Here is a 21,194-nt window from a genome sequence, read left to right on the forward strand (position 1 = left end):
TGAGACAATGGGCACACATTTTCAGGCGCCAGGGTAGGGAGAAAGCATATCATAGGTGTCAGCTCACACGGGGGAGATCACACATTAATTTTGCTGAAAGGAACCAGTTGAGGACTTTATTAAGTCAGACTACGGAAGAAGGCTGATGAGTATGTATAACAAAATGCTCAGTGCATTGGGAAGCCTTGCAGAAAGCTTGCACGCAATGTCGAGGAGCATGGAGGTGTTCATCTCAAACTTGGCACAAGGTTTTGTGCAGAGCTTGGAACCCATCCTTTCCAACACGGAATGGGTGGTCACCTCCATCAATATACCGGTGGAACCCCTATTTCATGACAGTTTCCATCGGAGTTCTCACTGCTACAATGGAATCCTAGACTTCTGCCTTGCAAGCTCAGGCTGCTGCCATCACTGTTGAAAGAGGTTTGTTCACAGCAGTCCAGCAATTTGTTCAACAGGATTGCCGAGGTGCTACCCCAGGAGTGTGGTCTGGAGCAGAATTCCGGTTGTATACATTATTTAATGAGTGAATTGATAACTTTAGATTGGAATATGCATTAGATGGTGTTCTTTATTTCTATAATGAACTGAGGGAGAAACTAATAATGGTTAGAAAGAGGATGATGTAATGCTCAGTAAGAGGAAAAGTAAGGAGTGTGGCACAGTTGTTGAATGGGGACCTGCATTTGAGGGTAATGATATTGCTCATGAATAATCTGGTCACATAGAGCCTTAGCAGAAAGAAGGTCTGTCATTTGTAGCATCCCTTCCTTCTCCTCTTACCCCACTTCCTGTATACTTCCGCTTCTTCATGCTTCTGCTCCTAAGCTTCTCATCTCATAGGTGTTGGCAAGCAATGGATATTCCCTCATAATATATGTAGCAAGCAACATACTATGATAACACCCTCTAAGCTAAGTACCACAGGGCTCCTCCAAGGCAGTCCAGCCAGCAAAGTATTGCTTGAGGATGCTGAAGCTGTGCTCTATAATGTTCCTTATCACAGCTCTCATTGTAGGGCTGTACACATGTGCATGGGTTCAGACCGAGTCTTGAGCCATGTCATGAGTGGATAACTCTTGTTGCCCAGTATCCTTTGACTTGCTGTGCTGGTTCCGATACTGGTGGATCAGGGTACTATTGCAGAATGGAAGAATCATGTTTGCTGGCAGGATGATAGACATGCATATGTTTGTTGCACTGCCAGTGGTCACACATTAACTGCACATTGAGGGAGTGGAATCCCTTATGGTTGATGAATATGGCCGAGTTCAGAGCACGCAGGCAAAACGTGTGCAGTCAGTGGCACCCTGCTCCGTGAGGAAGCCGACAATCCTTGCAAGACAATGGGCTTGCTCCCCCTGCTTGTCTCTGGCAGGAGGGAATGAGATAAAAGCGTTTCTCTGTATAGAGAGCTTACCTGACCTCCTTTATACAGCGGAGTACTTCAAGCTGCAAGACATTGCTTATATCTCCAGCAGCCTGAAATGAGATAGAGACATAAAAAATAAGAGCCACTGTTAAAGAACAGGCAGAGGCATTATTGTTCTTACCCTGATTTGAGGTTGCAGATGTAGCTGCAGCAGTTGATGGATTTCAGCCAGGATCTCTTTTGTGAACTGAAGGCAACTCCTGCACTAGTCATTGCTGAAGTTGAGGTAAGAGAATTGCTCTCTGAAGACCCTCAACAGATATAATCTCCTGTTGAGACATCTTCTCCCTTTCCTCATCTTTCCTCTTCTTGCAGCATGTCCTACTCTGTACGACCTCACTTCAGTTTCCCAGACATGTTTAATTCTCAGAAGAAGTTCTGCCAGGCCACCAATGTTTTGAAACTGCTTCTTTCAGTACACAACTTTAAATTGCACTAAAAGTATGGAAAGATCAACCAGACCACTCCCTGTAGAGTACTACAATTTTAACCAAGTATAAGAAACTCCTTAACTACTTTCAATTACATCAGCAACCAGAAGAAATAATCCAGCAGCTAACCTGCAAATACTTCATGATCCATTTAAATAGCGCTGGTGGGGGGTGGTTCTTCATGCCATTTAATGTTGTGTTCAGCTGATTCCACCATGTTAAAATGGATCTTGTTTGAGCGGCCTTTCTTTATGTGTTCTCCAAGTTTGAGAGACTGCCCTTGTGAGATTGTACAAATTCTAAGCTGACACTTCAGTGAAGTACTGAGAGAGTTTTTTTTAAACCTATCTATTTACACAGATGTGCCTTGAGGAGTTAAAATGTCTTTGAAAGTTGGAAATTTTGTTTTAGACTACATTAATTCCAAACTCAAGACAATTGGTCAGTCACCAAATCCTAATGGAATCTTCTATTGAGCTGTATAGTGAAACTGCATGGGCAAGCTTTCCACCTATACAACTGTGGTTTTACTGTGTGCCATGCATTTGTGATTATCTAGTTGATTCCATAGTAGATAATTTGTCATTGTTCCTGTGCATCTCTGTCTCTCTTGATGGTAGACTCATAAAACATAATTGGTATTAGAACTAATAGATTTATAGGGCTGGAAATTGGTCTAGAACCTGTTTTTGGGCACGAGGGCTCATGATTTGTGACACGATCATGCCCTTTGCTGTGCTGCCTCCACATTAGACTGATTTCAGCATTCAGCTGGCATGACCAGTGCTACTAGCTAGCTGAACACTCTATAGGGGGCCTGACAGTGGTGAGGCTAGCATGTGTTCCTGCTAGCCTTCAGCTCTTAAAGGCAGCTTGTCCCCCTTAAAGAAAAGCTGCACTGATTCACAGGAAATTGCTGTTAAATTTAATTGCTGGAATTCTGAACAAGGTAAATGGAACACCAGACCAGAAAATGAGCTCCCATACTTACCAGTGCTCCACTGGAGGCATTATTGACAAAGTTTGGTTACCGTGTCCTTGTTGAAATTGTGTCACTTCAGGCATTGCTCCTGGGTGATTCCAAAGAGAAGTGATCCCAAAAAGCCTTAGTGGATAAGGCCTTCTGCCAAAGCACGGGCAGCGCAATTATCTTGCCTTGGAGCTACCGTGACGCTTGCACTAGCAGAGTGCAGAAATTTGCATTCATAATCTGCTGTTCCATAGTCCTGTGGTAAAAATGTTGGAAAAGGCTTGGGGGGGTGTGGGTGCAGAAAACAGTGACATGTTTTAGAATCTTTTTTCCCTCTTTTGCAGGAATGGAAGATTAGTCAAACCAAAATTCGTGTGATCTCTACTTTTATATTTATATTGTTTGGATGTCTGTTGTTTGTGGCTATCCCTGCTATAATTTTTAAACATATAGAAGGTTGGACAGCTTTGGAGTCTATCTATTTTGTAGTGATCACCTTGACGACGATTGGATTTGGTGACTTTGTAGCAGGTAAGATTTGCCTATATTTGTGTTTATAAAATAAAATTACTCATTGAAACATAAAGCGACATTCTATGTGCGTAAATATGCCATGATTTCAATTTTTTCAAAAAGAAATTTGAAAATTTATAACTGTTTCATTGTCCTATTGCATGTTAAAATTTAGCATCACCTTACATTTCTAAATATTAAATATCAGTTTTCATTCATTTAACCAGTTTCTTGTGGAACTCCATGAAGGATATCCACCTTCAGGGAGTATATCATTTCTTTCCCCTATCTGAATGAGTACTGCATGAGTGGCTGTTTTCTGTCACTGGAGTTACACCAGTAAAACTAGAATTTATAAGCTTGCCCAATGATGTGAAGAAAGTGGAAATGGGGAGTGGAAGCATAACCTCTGGCTGTCTAAATAAACTCAGTGCCTGCTGTAGAAATTGGGCTGAAAATGTCAGTACAGATTCCAAGTTGATATTTTATTGATAAAGTAACAATAATTTTAAAAAAAATCTTAAGGCTGTGAACTAGCAAGAGATATTACAAATAAAAAGAGAAAATGATTAAAATACTCAGCAGGTCTGGCAGTATCTATGGAGAGAACATTGCAGTTTATATTTCAGATTGGTGACCCTTTGTCGGAGTTGAGTTCTGACAGACTATCTATTAATCAATTCATTTTCTTGTTTTCACCACATCTGTTTCCCAAGATGGGCCACTGTTCTCATTCCCTGTCTCAATACAATTGCGTGGAAATCCAGTGCTGTCCCAGTATTGCAAACTGGACAGATATCTGGCATCAAGGGCTGAGGCCAACCACATTGGCCTAAATTCAAGGTCGGGAACCTGGAAGTGGCCGTGGTGGGACTTTGAGTCCGATTTCCCTGAGGCGGCCGATTAAGAAACAATTCCTGCATGCTCTGTCTAGTTAAGGATGGCAGGTAATTAGAGAACTGGCAGGACCAAAGGGAGGGCCCACAACAATGTCCTGCTAGTAGCCCCACTGGGAAAGGTGGGCACTGCTGAGGCATCAGGCAAGCACGAGTTTGCCTCAACATGGAGGCGCCCTTGGTTGCCTATGGAGAAGTCAGCAGGTAAAGAGGCCCAAATCCAGTAGTGTCTTCATGGGGGAGGAGAAATCCCTCCACAGGAATAATGACAAACACAGTTGCAGCCTTTGATCCCTGCAGCCCCATCATTGGGACATGGAGACCTTGACTCCAATAGCCACCCGGCGTTCTGCTGGGAGGCTGCCTCAAGTGAGCTAGCAGCCCCTGCACTCAGCCGTGGGTGGAGGGGAGCACTTCAATAGTGGGAAAATACTGACACTGTCACAAAATGGCCCCGAATTGCTGCCTTAATTGGCTGCTAGCCTCCAATGTAGTGGGCAGATGACCTGGCTGTCAGGCTGCCCCTGAGAAAGTCCCCCACTGGTGGCAGTGCATTGGGGAACCATCCCGACATGGCCCCCCCTCTATTCCCCCCGCCCCCCCCCCAACAACCTCCAATACCGTTGCCAAGGATCCGGGAAAATTCAGCCCTGAGGTACCATTATTTTCAACATCCTTGGGCAGCTTGAGACTGTGCCACATAAAGGGTAATCCTGATGAATCAAAATCGTAATTCTGGGTCTGGCTTTTATATGTAGCTAAGCAAATCATTTTCAAACAAGTGAAGTGGGCACTCAGTAGAGCACATACCTCTGCCAATTTTTGTGAATAAATACAAATTTTAAACCTAGGACTATAACAGAGAATGCACGTGAAGTTTACTGAAGGCTTGGTTGTAGCATTGTTATTAATATATTTTGGGGGTGGAATTCAACTTTGGCAGAATCCTAGATGGGAGGTGTCAGATATGCCACTAGTTACACACACTGTCGGATTCAGTTTATTGGCCAGCTTTTATCCCAGTACCACCAAAACAGGTTACTTAGTCATTTATCTCATTGCTGTATGCAAATTGAATACTTCTTACATGACAACAGTAACTTCAAAATATTTCTTTGGGCTGTGAAGCACCTTAAGAAGCTCTAAGGATGTAAAAAATGCCATACAAATATCTTTTGATAAAGAATAAATATCATTTGGCCACATTGTACATAAATACAGTTTACTCCTCTTAATTTGAAGTTGCTTGATTTTAATCATCTGCTTATTTAAACTCAGATCCTGCAGAAAGTGTTTCCTGTGCTGTTTTGTTAAAATAGCTCAATTATAATGATTCATTTGAAGTACTGGATAAATTATTTTTTCAAGAAAAACATGACGTCAAATTAATTGTAAACTGTGCTCACTGATCTCAGGGAAACACATACAAACTGAATCAATAAACCACCAGACACTGAAGCACTGTCTTCCATCTAATTAGAAAGTCAAAAGTCAAATATATCTCTTCCTCCAGGTACAATTTCCAAAGAGGGCATTGGTGACCATGGACTTACATGATTATGCTTGGAAAAGTACAGCAGTGGTTTGCCATTGCCTTCTGCAGTAAGGCTGACCAGGAAACTCTCCCACTCTCATTGCCTGCCACCAGGCGTATTGGAAGGATTTACAGGCTGATAATCAACCTGTTTGGCCACATTATGAATGTACCTTGCATGGTCATCAAGTTCTGAAGTGGGACTTGAACTCTCTGGCCTAGAGGCAGGTACACGGCCACTGCGCCACAAGATCTCTGTTAAACCTGCATTGAATAAAAAACACTGATCTCAGTTTATGTCACTTGAGGCATGAGGAATAACAATGAAGAAATCTAGGACATTAATTGTATATGTGATGGTAATTTTGTGTCACTGCAAATGTAAATCTAGGGGCAGAATCTTCTGTTTAGTGTGTGGGGGCGAGCCCTGCATGCCGACGCGTAAAATGACGGGCAGTGACGTCGTGTATGCATCCCGAGGTCACCCCACATCATTCCGACCTTTAGTTCGGCAGGCGCGTACCAGAGTCGGCTGTGCGCCCGCATAACTATCAAGGGCCTGTTAAGGCCATTAATAAACTAATTAAAGTGATTGTCAGGTCTGCCCATCCAACCTTAAGGTTGGCGGGCAGGCAAAGAGCCCAGGGGGGGCTTGAGGTTTCATGAAGTAAGTTTATTAATTAAATAAAATTTTTCATGAAAATTCATAAATGGGTTCCAGCTCATGTGACACTGTAACGTGAGGGGACACGTATGAATAATATTTTTTTTTGCCATTTTTATAACAACTTAATTGCCCTGAGGCAGCTCCGTGCATCAGAGAGATTTCTGGGCTCTTTTGCGTGCATGTGTGAAAGAGCATAGGCCTGACTCTCCATCCTACCCCGCCTACACAGGTAGCGCTGAGCGCTTCCAGGCGTGTGGAACGCTGGGCGGGCCTTAATTGGCCCACCCACGCAATATGGCGGCGTGCAGCCGATCGCAGGTGGCGATCGGCTCTGTGCCCACCCGCACTTGCTCCCGACCCGCCTGCCTGACGAGGAGAAAATTCTTCCCTAGGAAATGTATGAAAAGTGAAGAAAGATTGGCTAAGATACTTTCAAAAATAAACCACAAACATAAAGGGCACATCAGTATAAGGATAATCAAAATAAGGTTGGGGCTGACATAAATTAAAGGAGTTAAGGTTGTAGTGAAGAGTAAACAAATGGCAGAAATATTAAATACCATTCCATTTGGCCAGGATTTCATCCTGTGCCAGAAGCATCATGATTTCCAGTAGGGAACTGTGGAGCAAAAGGGCCTTGCCTGAATATTCATTATATCAAGCTGCAAGACTGGGGGAGTTGTTGGGCATTTTCTAGAATTCTGTACATTACACCCTTGTAAGCCCTAAATGGAATACTTCCCAGTTGAAAGCTAGCATGAGTTCTGTTGAATTAAAAACAAAAAACTGCTGGACTAGTCAGCGGGTCTGGCAGTATCTGTGGAGAAAAATCAGAGTTAACATTTCAGATCGATAATCTTTCATCAGAACTAGGAAAAGTTAGAGATGTAGCAGATTTTAAACAAGTACAAAGGCAATGAAAGGAGAAGGGGGTAAAACAATGAAGTGGAAGGCCTGTGAAAGGTAAAAGGCAGAAGAGATTACATGAGGAAAGGGTTGGTGGTATGAGGCAAAAGGTAGTGGTAATGGGACAAGTAAAGAAATAAGAAATGTATCCAGAGGAAGTGTAGATGTTAGAAGAACGGAAGCTGCAGCATTTTGGCCTCCTGAATTTAAAGATAATAATAAGGAAATGTGCCCTTATGAATGAAGAGTAAAAGACAAAACGTGAGGGTAGCACCATCACAGACCAAGCTGGCTGAGCACTAAAGGACATAGCTGCTAGACTGGGTCTGCAGCAGTTGGTGAGAGAACCAACAAGAGGGAAAAGCATACTTGACCTCATCCTCACTAACCTGCCTGCCAAGATGCATCTGTCTAAGACAGTATTGGTAGGAGTGATCACTGCACAGTCCTAGTGGAGACCAAGTCCTGTCTTCACCTTGAGGATACCCTCCATCGTGTTGTGTGGCACTACCACTGTGCTAAATGGAATAGATTTTGAACAGATCCAGCAACTCAAGTCTGGGCATCCATGAGACACTGTGGGCCATCAACAGCGGGAGAATTGTACTCAAGCACAATCTGTAACCTCATGGCCCGGCATATCCCCCACTCTACCATTACTACCAAACCAGGGGATCAACCCTGGTTCAATGAAGAGTGCAGGAAGACATGTTAGGAGCAGCACCAGGCATACCTAAAAGTGAGGTGTCAACCTGGTGAAGCTACAACACAGGCCTATTTGTGTGCCAAACAGCATAGCAGCAAGAGATAGACAGAGCTAAGTGATTCCACAACCAATGGTTCAGATCTAAGCTCTGCAATCCTGAGACATCCAATTGTGAATTGTGGTGGACAGTTAAACAAATCATTAGAGGAGAAAGCTCCACAAATATCTCCATCCTCAATGATGGAGGAGCCCAGCACAGCTGTGCAAAAGATAAGGCTGAAGCATTCGCAACAATCTCCAGCCAGAAATGCTGAGTGGATGATCCATCTCAGCCTCCTCCGGAGGTCCTCAGCATCACAGATGCCAGTCTTCAGCCAATTTGATTCACTACACATGAGATCATGAAATGGCTGAAAACACTGGATACTTCAAAGACTATGGGCCCTGACAATTTTCCGGCAATAGTACTGAAGACTTGTGCTCCAGAACTTGCCGCGCCCCTAGACAAGCTGTTCCATACAGCTACAACACTGGCATCTATCTGGCAATGTGGGAAATTGCACAGCCTTGTCTTGTACACAAAAAGCAGGACAAGTCCAACCCGGTCAATTATTGCCGGTTCAGCCTATTCTCCATCATCAGTAAAGTGATGGAAGGGGCCATCAACAGTGCTATCAAGCGGCACTTGCTTAGCAATAACCTGCTTGCTGATGCTCAGTTTGGGCTCCGCCAGGGTCACTCATTACAACCTTGCTTCAAATCCAACCTGGTCAGTTATCGCTGGTTCAGTCTACTCTCCATCATCAGTAAAGTGATGGAAGGGGCCATCAACAGTGCTATCAAGCGGCACAAAAGAGCTGAACTCCTGAGGTAAAGTGAGAGTGACTGCCCTTAACATGAAGGCAGCAGTTAACCGAGCGTGGCATCAAGGAGTCTGAGCAAAATTGGAGTCAATGGGAATCAAGGGGAAAACTCTCCACTGTTTAGAGTCATACCTAGCACAAAGGACAATGACTGTGGTTGTTGGAGGTCAGTCATCTCAGTTCCAGGATATCACTGCAGGAGTTCCTCAGGGTAGTGTCCTAGGCCCAACCATCTTCAGCTGCTTCATCAATCACCTTCCTTCCATCATAAGCTCAGAATTAGGGATGTTCACTGATGATTGCACAATGTTCAACACCATTTGCGACTATCAGATACTGAAGCAGTCCGTATCCAAATGCAGCAAGACCTATGCAATATCCAAGCTTGGGCTGAAAAGCGAAAAGTAATATTCACGCCTCACAAGTGCCAAGCAATGACCATCTCCAACATGAGAGAATCTAACTATTGCCCCTTGACATTCAATGGCATTACCATCACTGAATCCCTCATTATCTACATCCTGGGGGTTACCATTGACCAGAAATTGAACTGGGCTTGCCACATAAATACTGTGGCTACAAGAGCAGGTCAGGGGCTAGGAATTGTGCAGCGTGTAACTCACCTCCTGACTCCCCAAAGCCTGTCCACCATCTACAAGGCACAAGTCAGGAGTGTGATGGAATATTCTCCACTTGACTGGGTGACAAAAACACTCAAGAAGCTTGACACCATCCAGGACAAAGCAGCATAATTGATTGGCACCCCTTCCACAAGCATTCACTCCCTCCACCACTGACAAACAGTGGCAACATGTGTACCATCTACAAGATGCATTGCAGAAACTCACCAAGGGTCCTTAGGCAGCACCTTCCAAACCCTCTAACACCTAGAAGGACAAGGGCAGCAGATACATAGGAACACCACTAGCTGGACGTTCCCTTCCCAGCCACTCACTGGCCTGACTTGGCAATATATTGCCACCGTTCCTTCACTGTTGCTGGGTCAAAACCCTGGAAATCCCTCCCTGACAGCAGTGTGTGTGTACCTACACCACAGGAACTATAGTGGTTCAAGGAGGCAACTTACTACCACCTTTCAAGGGCAATTAGGAATGGGCAATGGGCCTAGCCAGTGACACCCACTTCCTGTAAATGAATAAAAACAAGCTTCCCAGACTGAAAATATCTGGTAAATGTGTTGGATTAACTCTGAGTCACTATGGCCTGGATTTTCATCCTGAAGGTGGGTAGTGGGAGTCAGGAAAGCTCCCGGCTGGGCCTGCCTGCTTCGGGAGAAAATGCATGCACTTGTAGATGCATTAGAAGCAGTTCAGAGAAAGTTTACTAGACTAATACCAGGAATGGATGGGTTGTCTTATGAGAAAAGGCTGGACAGTTTAGTCTTGTATCCACTAGAGTTTAGAAGAGTAAGCGAGGACTTGATCAAAATCTTTAAGATCCTGAGGGGTCTTGACAGGGTGGATCCGGAGAAGATGTTTCCTCTTTGGGAACTAAGGGTCACTGTTTAAAAAGAAGAGATCGCTCATTTAAGATAGAGATGAGGAGAAATTCTTTCTCTCAGAGGGATGTGAACCTTCCGAGTGCTTTTTCTCAAAAGGTGGTGGAAACAGTCTTTGAATATTTTTAAGGCAGAACTAGATATATTCTTGGTTAGCAAGGGGGTGAAAGGTTATTGGAGGTAGGCAGGAATATAGGGTTAAGGTTATAATCGGATGAGCCATGATCTTATTGAATGGTGGAGCAGGCTCAAGGGACTGAGCGGCCTACTCCTGCTCCTAATTCATATGTTCATATGTAAAGTGAGATCTTCATTACTGGGGGCAGGTGCAGGCTGGAGTCGAGCCAGCCGATCTGAGAGAAGTTTGGAGGCAGCCACAGGATCTGCTGGGTGCAGAGGTGTGCTGTTTAAATAGCAACAAGCGTAATGCATGTCTGGGCTCTCTGCCAAGCCTCATTATGTATGCTTGGCTGAGAGCCCAGACAGCCTGCTGTAACACCTCTACCACAGAAAATACATTGTTTGATTGACAGTTCAGTCTCTCTGATCTCTGCGGCCACCATAGGGTTAATTTGTTCTATACAATGTATAGTGGGTCAATGGGCATGTAAGTGCCATAGGTTGGCATAGGGATCATGAGGGGTCAATGGGGGAGGGAAGGGGTGGTGGGTGGAAGAACAGAGTTTGGCATGGAGGGGAATAAGGGGCCATAAGAGGTGGGTGGAAGGGCTGAGCTTGGTATCAGAGGCATGAGAGGCCATTGGGGGGTGGATGGAAGGGTAAACCTTGGCATTGGGGACATGGGAGTGGGTGGGGAACATAGCTTGGCATATGAGGCATGAGGAGGGTCTTTTGAACTTATCTTTTAAAAGGTCCCCTCATGCAGACTAGGGTTCATGACTCCTCTGAGAGGCCGTGAACCATGACTCTTTAAAAACCTGGCACAACTCTATGAAAATTGTGCCAGAGTAGGACATGCCTATCTCCGCAATGGAGTCGCCCAGCTTGGGAGTGCCTGACGCAGGCTTTTGACAGGAACCAGCCCACACCCTTGAAAGGCACTCCCAAAAATCAGACAGCCAAGGAAAGGGGTCAGGAATCCCGGAATCAGGACCCGCCCACCATTTTTAAAGGGCTCTCGAGTCATCCCAACTTGGTGAAAGTCTGGGCCTAGATGCTTAAATGATCTGGACTTAGGGTGGGATTTTCTGGCCCCTCCTACCATTGGGGTCTTCTGGTTCAGCCGAAGTCAATGGGGATTTGAAGCGCCTGCTGCATTATCGCAGGGAAACCCGCCATGATGGGGCCAGAAAATCCCGGCCTTAGTATTTGGGGGAACAATATGGAGACGTGGTAAATTGTGTTGGGTAGAGCAAAAGACTGTAAGAGGATAAAGATAGGCTAGCAGCAGAGATGGATAAGGGGAAGACAGTTCAATGTAGCAAAGGCTTAAGTAATACATATTAGAAATTAGAATAGAGAAAGAAAATGATAAAATCTTCAATTGGCTCGAAGCACAGAGAGGCTTTGTTGTTAAGATTCAGGGGTCATTAAACATATTTGTACAAGAAGATAAATCCATGAAAAAGGTAAACTGAATTCTTGTTTACTTTACTATCTAAAGGTAGAAGATACAAAAGCAAGGAGATAACGTTAAAGTTGTACAAGAACTTGGTTCAGCAGTTGGGGCCATTGTATACAGTTTTAGGCACCCCATTATAGGGAGGATATAATACGATGGAAAAGGCTCAGTTTATGTTCACCAGAGTTGAGGGCTTTATTTTTAAAGTGAAACATTAGAAGTTTGGCATTTTTTTCACAAGAGCTGAGAAGGTTGAGGAGTGACTTGTTAGAAATTATCAAGTAAATAGAGAACATTTAATAAGATGAGCCCGAGAGGACACAAATTTAAGATAGTCACAAAAATAATTCCAACAAAGGTCAAAAAATACCTTTTTCATAAAAAACAGCAGCAGAACCTAGACAGGGCCAAATGGCCTGTTTTTGTGTTGACATTTGTGATTCTATGATGTTGATGCAGGCTTTTTTGGAAGGTAAGACATACATAGAGTTGAGTTGTATTTTTGGGATTTTCCGTGGTTCTGTTGTTAACTGCCAGTTGAATTCTGGTGTGACTGACAGTTTGAAATACAGCAGAATTATTTTCTACAGATGGAATTAATTTTTTTAATTATTAATTATTTTACAAAATATTATGAAGATAAACAGGTCAATATTCTTTCTGGACCTCACATTAAGGTAGCTCATTCATCCCTCCCATTATTATCTTCAAACCTCTCCATAACTTAACCTCACCCCATCTCTGCAATATCCTCGTTTAACTTCCTGTCTTCAATCTTTCGACCCTGTGATCTTTTATGCATCTCTGCTGTCCTCAGAGTGGTGAGAGAGCCATGAGCTGTTTTGGCTTTACAGTTTGAAGCCTATTTAAACCCCCAAGTCTTCCCTTTCCTCTCCACAATTTTTTTTTCAAAACCAATCTTCTTAATTCGGCTTTCAGTCACTTCCCTTAACTCATTCAGCATGGCTCACCAGTGGCTCATTTATTTATTTTAAATATTTTACCTAACCCATTCAATGTACTTTGGAACATTTCCTACATTAAAAGTACAGTTTAAAACTGCTTCATATTTTCCTCCATTTTTCTGAATGAAGTATGAATGGCTCTTTTCATTCCAAATTCAGAACAGCTATTCCACAGTAAAATTCAGAAGAATATCAGCAACTTCAGTAGTGTAATATTCCTTATGATCTCTGAGACAGGCTATTAATTTAGCATCAATTATGTTGTGGCCTAAGCTCATTAGGCACTGAACTTACATTTTCCAATCTTATTTCACTCATGACTCTTAGCCCATTTTTGTAAACCTTTTGTGGTCACTACAATGCTACAATTTTCCTCATGCCAGTGCTCAAAGTGCAAGGTGAACTTTTGTTGTATTGACCTTAATAAGACAACCTTGTTAGCCTAATATTAACATTGCTTTTACCTTTAAAAAAATGCTGGATTCTCAACTATTGCCCTCTTTCCTTCAGAATAGAACTGTAGGCTATAGTTTGTCTGGAATTGACTGACTTACTATTCTTTTAATGATGTTTAGGAGAGAGTCCTGATAAAGAATATTTAGACTGGTACAAACCTGCTGTATGGTTCTGGATCCTAGTAGGACTTGCTTACTTTGCCGCAGTTCTGAGTATGATTGGAGATTGGCTTCGTGTCATATCAAGGAAAACAAAAGAAGAGGTATGTTGCTCTTAACTATTAACATTATAACTTTAATTCAATATAATTTTTATGTCAGAAATAAAAACTTAAATTACCGTAGAACCTTGTATGTTGACCATCCCTCTAATTTGATGTTCCTTTCTAGCCAATTGTTTTTTTCCCCCAAGTCCTGATTTAAAAGCAATGTTTAGTACCTTCTATATATTTGTTCCATTAATTCAACCATCTTGTTATCCATGGAATTGATTTTTTTTGAAAATCGTAGCCTACATTTGTAAAGCAGCTAAATACACTTTACATGTGGCATTTCTGTAGTTTACACATTCTGACCAACGGTGCCAGTAGCTTAGCTGGGATTATGTTGTTAAATTATGTTCCTACATTACAGCAATGACTACACTTCAAAAATACTTCATTGTATGTTAAGTGATTTGGGATGTCCTGAACTCATGAGAGACACTTTATAAATGTAGGTTCTTTTTTTTGAAAAACTGGTTCTTTTATCGCAAGGGCAACATAGAAAACTCAGGCAAATGGACAAAAGAGTCTTTAGTCAAGTGTCTTTTTTCCACATTTGGGGGAGTCCAGAACAAGCTGATAAAGATAAGGTAGCTACTAATAGATCAAAGAAAAAAATAGGCATTTTATTTTTACCCAGAGAATGGTGAGAATGTGAAATATCCTGCTACATTCAGTGGCTGAAAGATTGAAGCTGAGGCTTGATGCACAATTAAGGGAAAGGTAATAGAGAAATACAGAGCAGGGCGGGAACAGATAATCATAACTGGAAGAGGCTCATGCGGAGAATAGTCACTGGCAGAGAGCAGTTGGATCCAATGGTCTGTTTTTTTGGCTTTTTTATATTCTTTCTTGCGATTCCATTCTTGCAATGTGAGCATCACTGGCAAAACCAGCGTTTATTGACATCTCTAATTGCCCCTGAGAAGGTGATGGTGAACCACCTTCTGGAACTGCTCACATCGCAAGAATTGAATCGTAGGAAAGGATATAAAAAAGCCAAAAAACAGACCATTGGACCCAACTGCTCTGTGCCAGTGATTATTCTCCACATGCATCCACGTAGTGTAGGTACACACACAGTGAAGTTAGGGAAGGTGTTCCAATATTTTGCCCCAGCAACAGTGAGAGAACGGTAAATTTGTTCGAAGTTAGGATGGTATGTGGCTTGGAGGTGAACTTGCAAGTGGTAGTATTCCCATGTGTCTACTCGCTTATCCTTATAGGTTGTAGATGTGTGTTAGGTAGATACTATTGAAGGAACTTGAGTTGCTGTATCCTGTATGTGGTGCATATGGCAGCCATAATATGCCGGTGTAGAGGGAGTGAATGTTTAAGGTTATGGATGGGGAATGAATCAAGTGGGCTGCTTTGTCCTGGGTGGCATTGAGCTTCTTGAGTGTTGTTGGAGCTCATCCAGGCAAGTGGAGAATATTCTATCACACTCCTGACTACCTCTTGTAGATGGTAGACAGGCTTTTGGGACTCAGGAGATGGGTTACTTGCAAAATAATTCCTAGCAATCAGAGCTGCTCTTTTAGCTACAGCATTTATATGGCTGGTCCAGTTAATTTACTGGTCAATGGTAACACCCAGGATGTTGGTGGTGCTGGATTCAGTGATAGCAGTATCATTGAATGCCAAGGAGAGATTGTTAGGTTCTCTCTGGCACTTGTGTGATGCAAATGTCAGGTACCACTTATAGCTCAAGCCTGAATACTGACCAGGACTTGCTGTGTGTAGGCATGGACTGCTTCAGTATCTAAAGAGTTGTGAATTGTACTGAACATTGTGCGGTCATCAACAAACATCCCCACTTCTGACCTTTTGTTTGAGGAAGGTCATTGAGGAAGCAGCTGAAGATGGTTGGCCCTAAGATACCCTGAGTAACTCCTGCAGCGATGTTCTGGGACTGAGATGTTTGGTCTCCAAAAACCACAGTCATCTTCCATTGTGCTAGGTATGATGCCAACCAGTGGAGAGTTTTCTCCCTGATTCCCATTGACTTCAGTGTTTTTAGGATTGCTTGATGCTGCACTTGGTCAAATGGAGCCTAGATGTCAAGGGCAGTCACTCACATTTCACCTCTGGAATTCAGCTCTTCTGTCCATGTTTGGACCTAGGCTGTAAAGAGGTCAGGAGCTGATTGGTCTTGGTTTTGATTCGTCCAAATTGAGCTTTGGTCTTCTTTCTTCTTCTTAGACAATCCCTCGGGATTGAAAATTACTTCCTTCCACTCTGGTTTGATGGGTTTGGAGATGGGTGATAAGACCATCTGCAGAGTCTGCCACATACGGGGCAGGAGGTGTTTGACGGGTTGGCTAAATGGGTTGTTTGGAGGTTCATGTGCTCCCTCTGATGCCTCAGCTTTGCCTCTGCACATTCCTGGGAAGTCTCTCAATGTGTTTGGTGCTCTCCTGAATGAACCGTCTCCAGTTTGTTTGGTCACAAGCCAGGGTCTACCATCAGTCCGCAGTTATGTTTGACCTCTTCAGCGATGCTTTGAGGACATTCCTAAAGCATTTCTGCTGTCTTCTTGGGAGTCGCCTGCTGTGACCAAGTAGAGTAGTTGCTTCGGGAGTCTGATGTCAAGCAAACAAATGACATATCTCACCCAGCGGAGCTGGTTTTGAGTGATTAGCACCTCATTGCTGGACAAGTTGGTGTGGGAGAAGATGCTGCTGTTGGGTCACCTGATTTGAAGGATCTTGAAAAGGCAACACTGGCGGTACTTCTCCACTGCTTTGAGGTGGCTGCTGTAGATTGTCAAAGTCTCCAAAGCATATGGGAGCTTGCAGATCACTGCTTCCTAGTAAACCATGATCTTAGTATCATGTTTGAGATCCTGGTCCTCATGCTCTTTTGCTCAGACGGCCAAAGACATCAGGTTATTGTTGAATAAGTGCTGCCTGATAGCACTGTCAATGACACCTTCTAACAGGATGATTGAGAGTAGACTGATGAACAGCAATTGGCTGGATTGGATTTGCCCTGTTTTTTTGTGGACAGGACATACCTGGAGAAGTTTCCACATTGTTGGATAGATGTCAGTGTTGTAGCTCCGCTGGAGCAGTTTGGGTAAGAGCGTGCCTAGTCCTGGAGCAGGAGTTTTCAGTACTATAGCTGGGATGTTGTCAGGGCCCATAGCCTTTACTACACCCAGTACTTTCAGCCATTTCTGGAATGGAGATTTTATGTAAGTCTATGTTACCTCCTAGAATTCTACTTAATTATTTGTCATGAAAATCTCATGCTGCAAATCTATATGACCCCTTTGAAAACCTGTTAATTTAGCCTCAACCGTCCATTGTTCCACTAACAACCCATTGATTGCATTTATGGGTCAAAACTTCCGAGGAGTGGCAATCACAGTCGGATTGCCACTCCGCTCCTTTCTACTTACCCAGGTCGGAAACTGCACATTTCTTGATGGCTCTTCTGACCCAGGCCTGGTGAGAACTGTGCAATGTACCTGGTTCCTGAGGCCTTCCAGTGCAGGGCATCAGTGCCAGGGGAAGTGGAGCCATGCCTCATTTTTATGGCACTAGCTGTCTGAAACCAGTTACGTTTAAAGGTCCCAGCCGCTTTGGGAAGCCAGGGAGAAGGTAAGTGTATAAGGTAAGTAGGTAGGATGAAGTTGGGAGGTGGGCAGGGGCGGTGGTAGGATAGGCCGGGGGGTTCAGGCGGTCAGTCAGGAGGTGGGAAGGGTAGTTGGCTGGTTGGGAGGGTAGTCAGTGGGTCGAGCGTGCGGGGGTGGTTGGGGGGATGGGCTGTAGTTGTCTGGTCAGTAGGGTAGTTGGGAGAGACGGAAGGATAGTCAGTGGGGATGGAATGTTAGTCATGGGTGGAAGGGGGTAGTCTGGAGATTAGGAGGGTAGTCTGGAGGTGGGGCGGTGGGGTAGCCTGGTGGTTGGAGGAGGTGGGGGTAGAGGGGTAGTCAGGGGGTGAGGGAGTAGTCAACATATTGGGGGTGTAGTCAGGTGGGGTGGGGGACTAGCTGGGTAGTTGGGTGGGTTGTCGGTGGGTAGGGGGGTTGGTCTGGAGGGGGCGAAGTTGGAGGGGTGCAACATAATTGGGGGTTGGGGAGTAGTTGGGCGGTTGAGATGTGCATTGGATAGTTGGCTGGGTAGTTGGCATGTTGGGGGGCTTGTTGGGGTGTCAGGAGGGTAGTTGGGGGTTTTGGGGAGGTAATTGGGTGGTTGAGATGATGGCTGGGGGTATTGAGGTGGGTCATGGGTCGTCGGCGTTGGGGGTTTGGGGCGGTGGTTGAGGGTGGTAGTCAGGAGGTGTGGGGTGACGGGCGGTTGGAGAGTGGAGGGGGTGGTTGGGAATGTAGTTGGGGAGTCCAGTGGAGTGTCAGTACCAGTTACCCAGGATTTAGAAGTGGTTTTAATTCTTCTAACTTTTCCTGGGTAACTATTCAGCTAAGAGAGAATCATCCAAAGTCTCCGATTTAAGTTGGAGTTTCAGATGGTTCCCAGGGCAGGGTAATTGCCCATTGGAAGTTTAAACTTCCCAGGCAATTGCCGTGCAATTCTTATGTGGGGACTTCCAGGGATTCCACCAGTCCATCTTCTGGGGTACCTCTTGGGTACGAACCCATCCCCTGTCCACTCTCCCGTACAAACAGAACATCCAGCTGCTGATAGGAATTTTGTACACCTTTGGGTAATTTAACTCTGTAGGAATGTAACTCATGACAAGCATTCCCATTGACTCTCCATCAGGCTTTTCTCTTTGCTATTTCTGTGTTGGGGACTGAGGAAGTTATCATCAGAGGATAGTGAACAGCTTGTAAGAGACAAAATGGCTCTTCCAGGAGGGCAGGGAGAGAAAGGAATGGTTGATTTAAAATGTATATAGAATCTCCGATGCTTCCTGAGTGATGAAATATTTTTGAAGGCTCAATGTTGTTTCATAGGTGAACATGGCGGCCAAATTGCACATAGCAATATTCACAAATTACTAATATGATGAAGTACAAGATCTTGATAATAATGATTGAAGGAATCATTTTAGGTGCAAGAATGGCCTTCTATCACAGTACCTTTACAGTTCAGAGGGAGGCCATTTGGCCCATCGAGTTTGCACTGGTTCTCTGAAAGTGCATTCCATCTTGTCCCACTCCCCTGCCTTATCCCCTTCAAGTAGTGCTACAGGATCTAAATGTGCCCTCAAACTAAGACTGTCCAGTTGTTTAATATTTCGCCTGAAACTCCACTTCTAATAGTGCAGTCAACACTCCATCTACATTATTTATCTACATTATGGAGTGGGACTTGAACCTACAACTTTCTGACTTGAAAGCAATAACTAAGGCAAGCTGGAACTGAGATGGGATGTTCATGTCATGATTCTTACAGACAGAAAAGTGCTTGATTTCAATGCTTACTCTGACCTCTTAAGATTGGAGCCATTTTCATGGGCTGCATACATATTCTTGCTCAATGTGTGGTCTTGCAGAGCCCAGCTACAGTTGATAGAAATATACTTTGCTTTTTTAAAGCTGTGCAAATTAAATTACTCCCTGCCAACTTCAGTACAGATTCCTGCTGTCAATTTAAAATATTCTTCCTCTTCATCTATCCTGCTGGGTTGTTTCTGGTTTTCAATCAGTTGCAGGAATTTAAACTGAATTTAGAAGTTAAAGAAGAGAATTGTCGTTCACATCACAGCATAGTAATATGTCTGATTTCTAACACCACTGCTGAATGGAAAGCGAAGGAACAACTTTCACCAACACAAGTAGGGATATCAGGGGTCGAGCCACTCTTAAGTCAACCAATTCACCAAATTGGTCACTTTTGATAGTTGCTGTGGTTGGTTAACTTGAAGTGCTTTTACAGTGTAGCAGTGCCACGTGCCTTTCTCCATTGGGTTCCAGCAGAATTATTGGCCAGGATTTTTCGGATGGCGGATTTTCCTGTCCCACCCCCTGAGCCTGTAGGGAACACATCCAATCCTGTACTGGCTGCCCCACAACTTTAGAGAGCTGCTGTGACAGAAGCAGTAGTGGCCACTCTTGGGACTACAAGCAGCCCCCAGAGTCGAAGAGCCGGAGGCCAAAACCAGGTAATTAGAAGGTGTCTCAGGGTGCGATGAGGAGGCGAGGACCCGGGTGGGATGGGGATGTTGGAGGAGAGGCTGTGGGGAGGAGGGAGCGCATGCGGGGAGCAGACCTTGTTGCGAGGGGTGCCTGATGTTGAAAGGGGGCTGTTGATGGAGATCTCCCTTCCCACCTGAGGCCAGAGCAGAGTGATTTTCTGGGCTTCCCCTTCCTGCTGCTGAACTCCTTCCAACTGCCTCAAAATTGAGGCTGCGCAGGAAACAGACTTTAAGTGGCCATTAATTGCCCACTTAAGGTCGTCAACCGGGTCAAGAGCAGACCCACTGGCAGGGGACCATAAAATTCTGCCCATTGATTTTGAAATTAAGCCCCACAATGGGCGGAAAGATTCAGGGAAGAGGGAGTGTTTAAAAAAATAAAATAAAGCAATCCCACATTTAGCACTCTTAATGTGTTGCAGAAAAATGGCGTGCTAAATGAAAAGCATTTCTCATATGAAAGCATGTAATAAGGGTATGTTACATTCCTGATCTGTAATTTTTCAATTAAAAACCTACTGGATACCTTGAACCTAACTATCCCAAAAATCCTCTTTATACTTTCCTCTCTTGCTACTTGCCACTCTTACTACTTAATACTCTTTCTACTTACCTCCTGCTCACTGCTTCCCACCATCAGTTCACTGCCCCTCATGCTTTTTCCTGTTCACTGCTTCCCTCTCCTGACTCCCTCACTCCCTCTCGTTGCTTCCCTCTCCCTACTCCCTCTCTCGCTCCCGCTCATTCCTTCCCACCACCTGCTTGCCACACTTCTTGCTCCCTCCCACTTGCTGCTGCTCACTCCTAGCTTCCTCACTCCCTCCCGCTTGCTGCTTCATCTCCCGACTCCCTCACTCACTCCCTCTCAGCACTTCCCTCAGTCCTTCTCGCTCACTCCTTCCCACCACCTGTTTGCTGACCCTCTTGCTTTCTCCCTCTCACCGCTTCCCTCTCCCAATTCCCTCGCTCACAGCAGCCACGAGTGAGGTGGCAAGAGGGGCAGTGAGTGGGAGGGGGTGAAAGTGTTGGGAGAGGAAAGCGGGTTGGGAGAGGCATTAAGTGGGAAGCAGCAAGTTGGTTCGGAGAGTGGCAGCCAGTTGAAGGGATTGTGAGGGTCAGGAGAGGGGAGCGGCAAGCGAAGCGACGGGAGGTGTTTAAAGAAAACAGACTGATCATATGCAGTTACAGTGTGGTTCTTGTTGCATGTGCAAAAACCATGGAAAATGAAAGTGGAAGTCAAGGCCGGCAGTGCCATTGGGCAAATTCCCTAAACCACAAACCGCACTAAAACAAAAATGTGCTATTAGAATGCACTTTAAACAGGGAATATCTGTACATGAAACTTACCTTAATCTGCCATGCATACCTTGAATGACAATGGAAATTG

The 21,194-nt window shown here is 44.3% G+C and overlaps 1 protein-coding gene across 1 annotated transcript in view; it reads left to right on the forward strand.

Annotated features, from left to right (window-relative positions):
- LOC121288600 (potassium channel subfamily K member 2-like) overlaps positions 1 to 21,194 on the forward strand; it is a 190,555-nt gene that overhangs the window by 159,125 nt on the left and 10,236 nt on the right. Inside the window, exons 7-8 of the mRNA XM_041207229.1 lie at positions 3,178 to 3,364; positions 13,560 to 13,702. Of these exons, the coding sequence (XP_041063163.1) occupies positions 3,178 to 3,364; positions 13,560 to 13,702 (330 nt within the window). The remainder of the gene's footprint in view (positions 1 to 3,177; positions 3,365 to 13,559; positions 13,703 to 21,194) is intronic.

This window comes from Carcharodon carcharias, chromosome 2 (assembly GCF_017639515.1).
Source record: "Carcharodon carcharias isolate sCarCar2 chromosome 2, sCarCar2.pri, whole genome shotgun sequence".
NCBI classification, from domain to species: Eukaryota; Metazoa; Chordata; class Chondrichthyes; order Lamniformes; family Lamnidae; genus Carcharodon; species Carcharodon carcharias.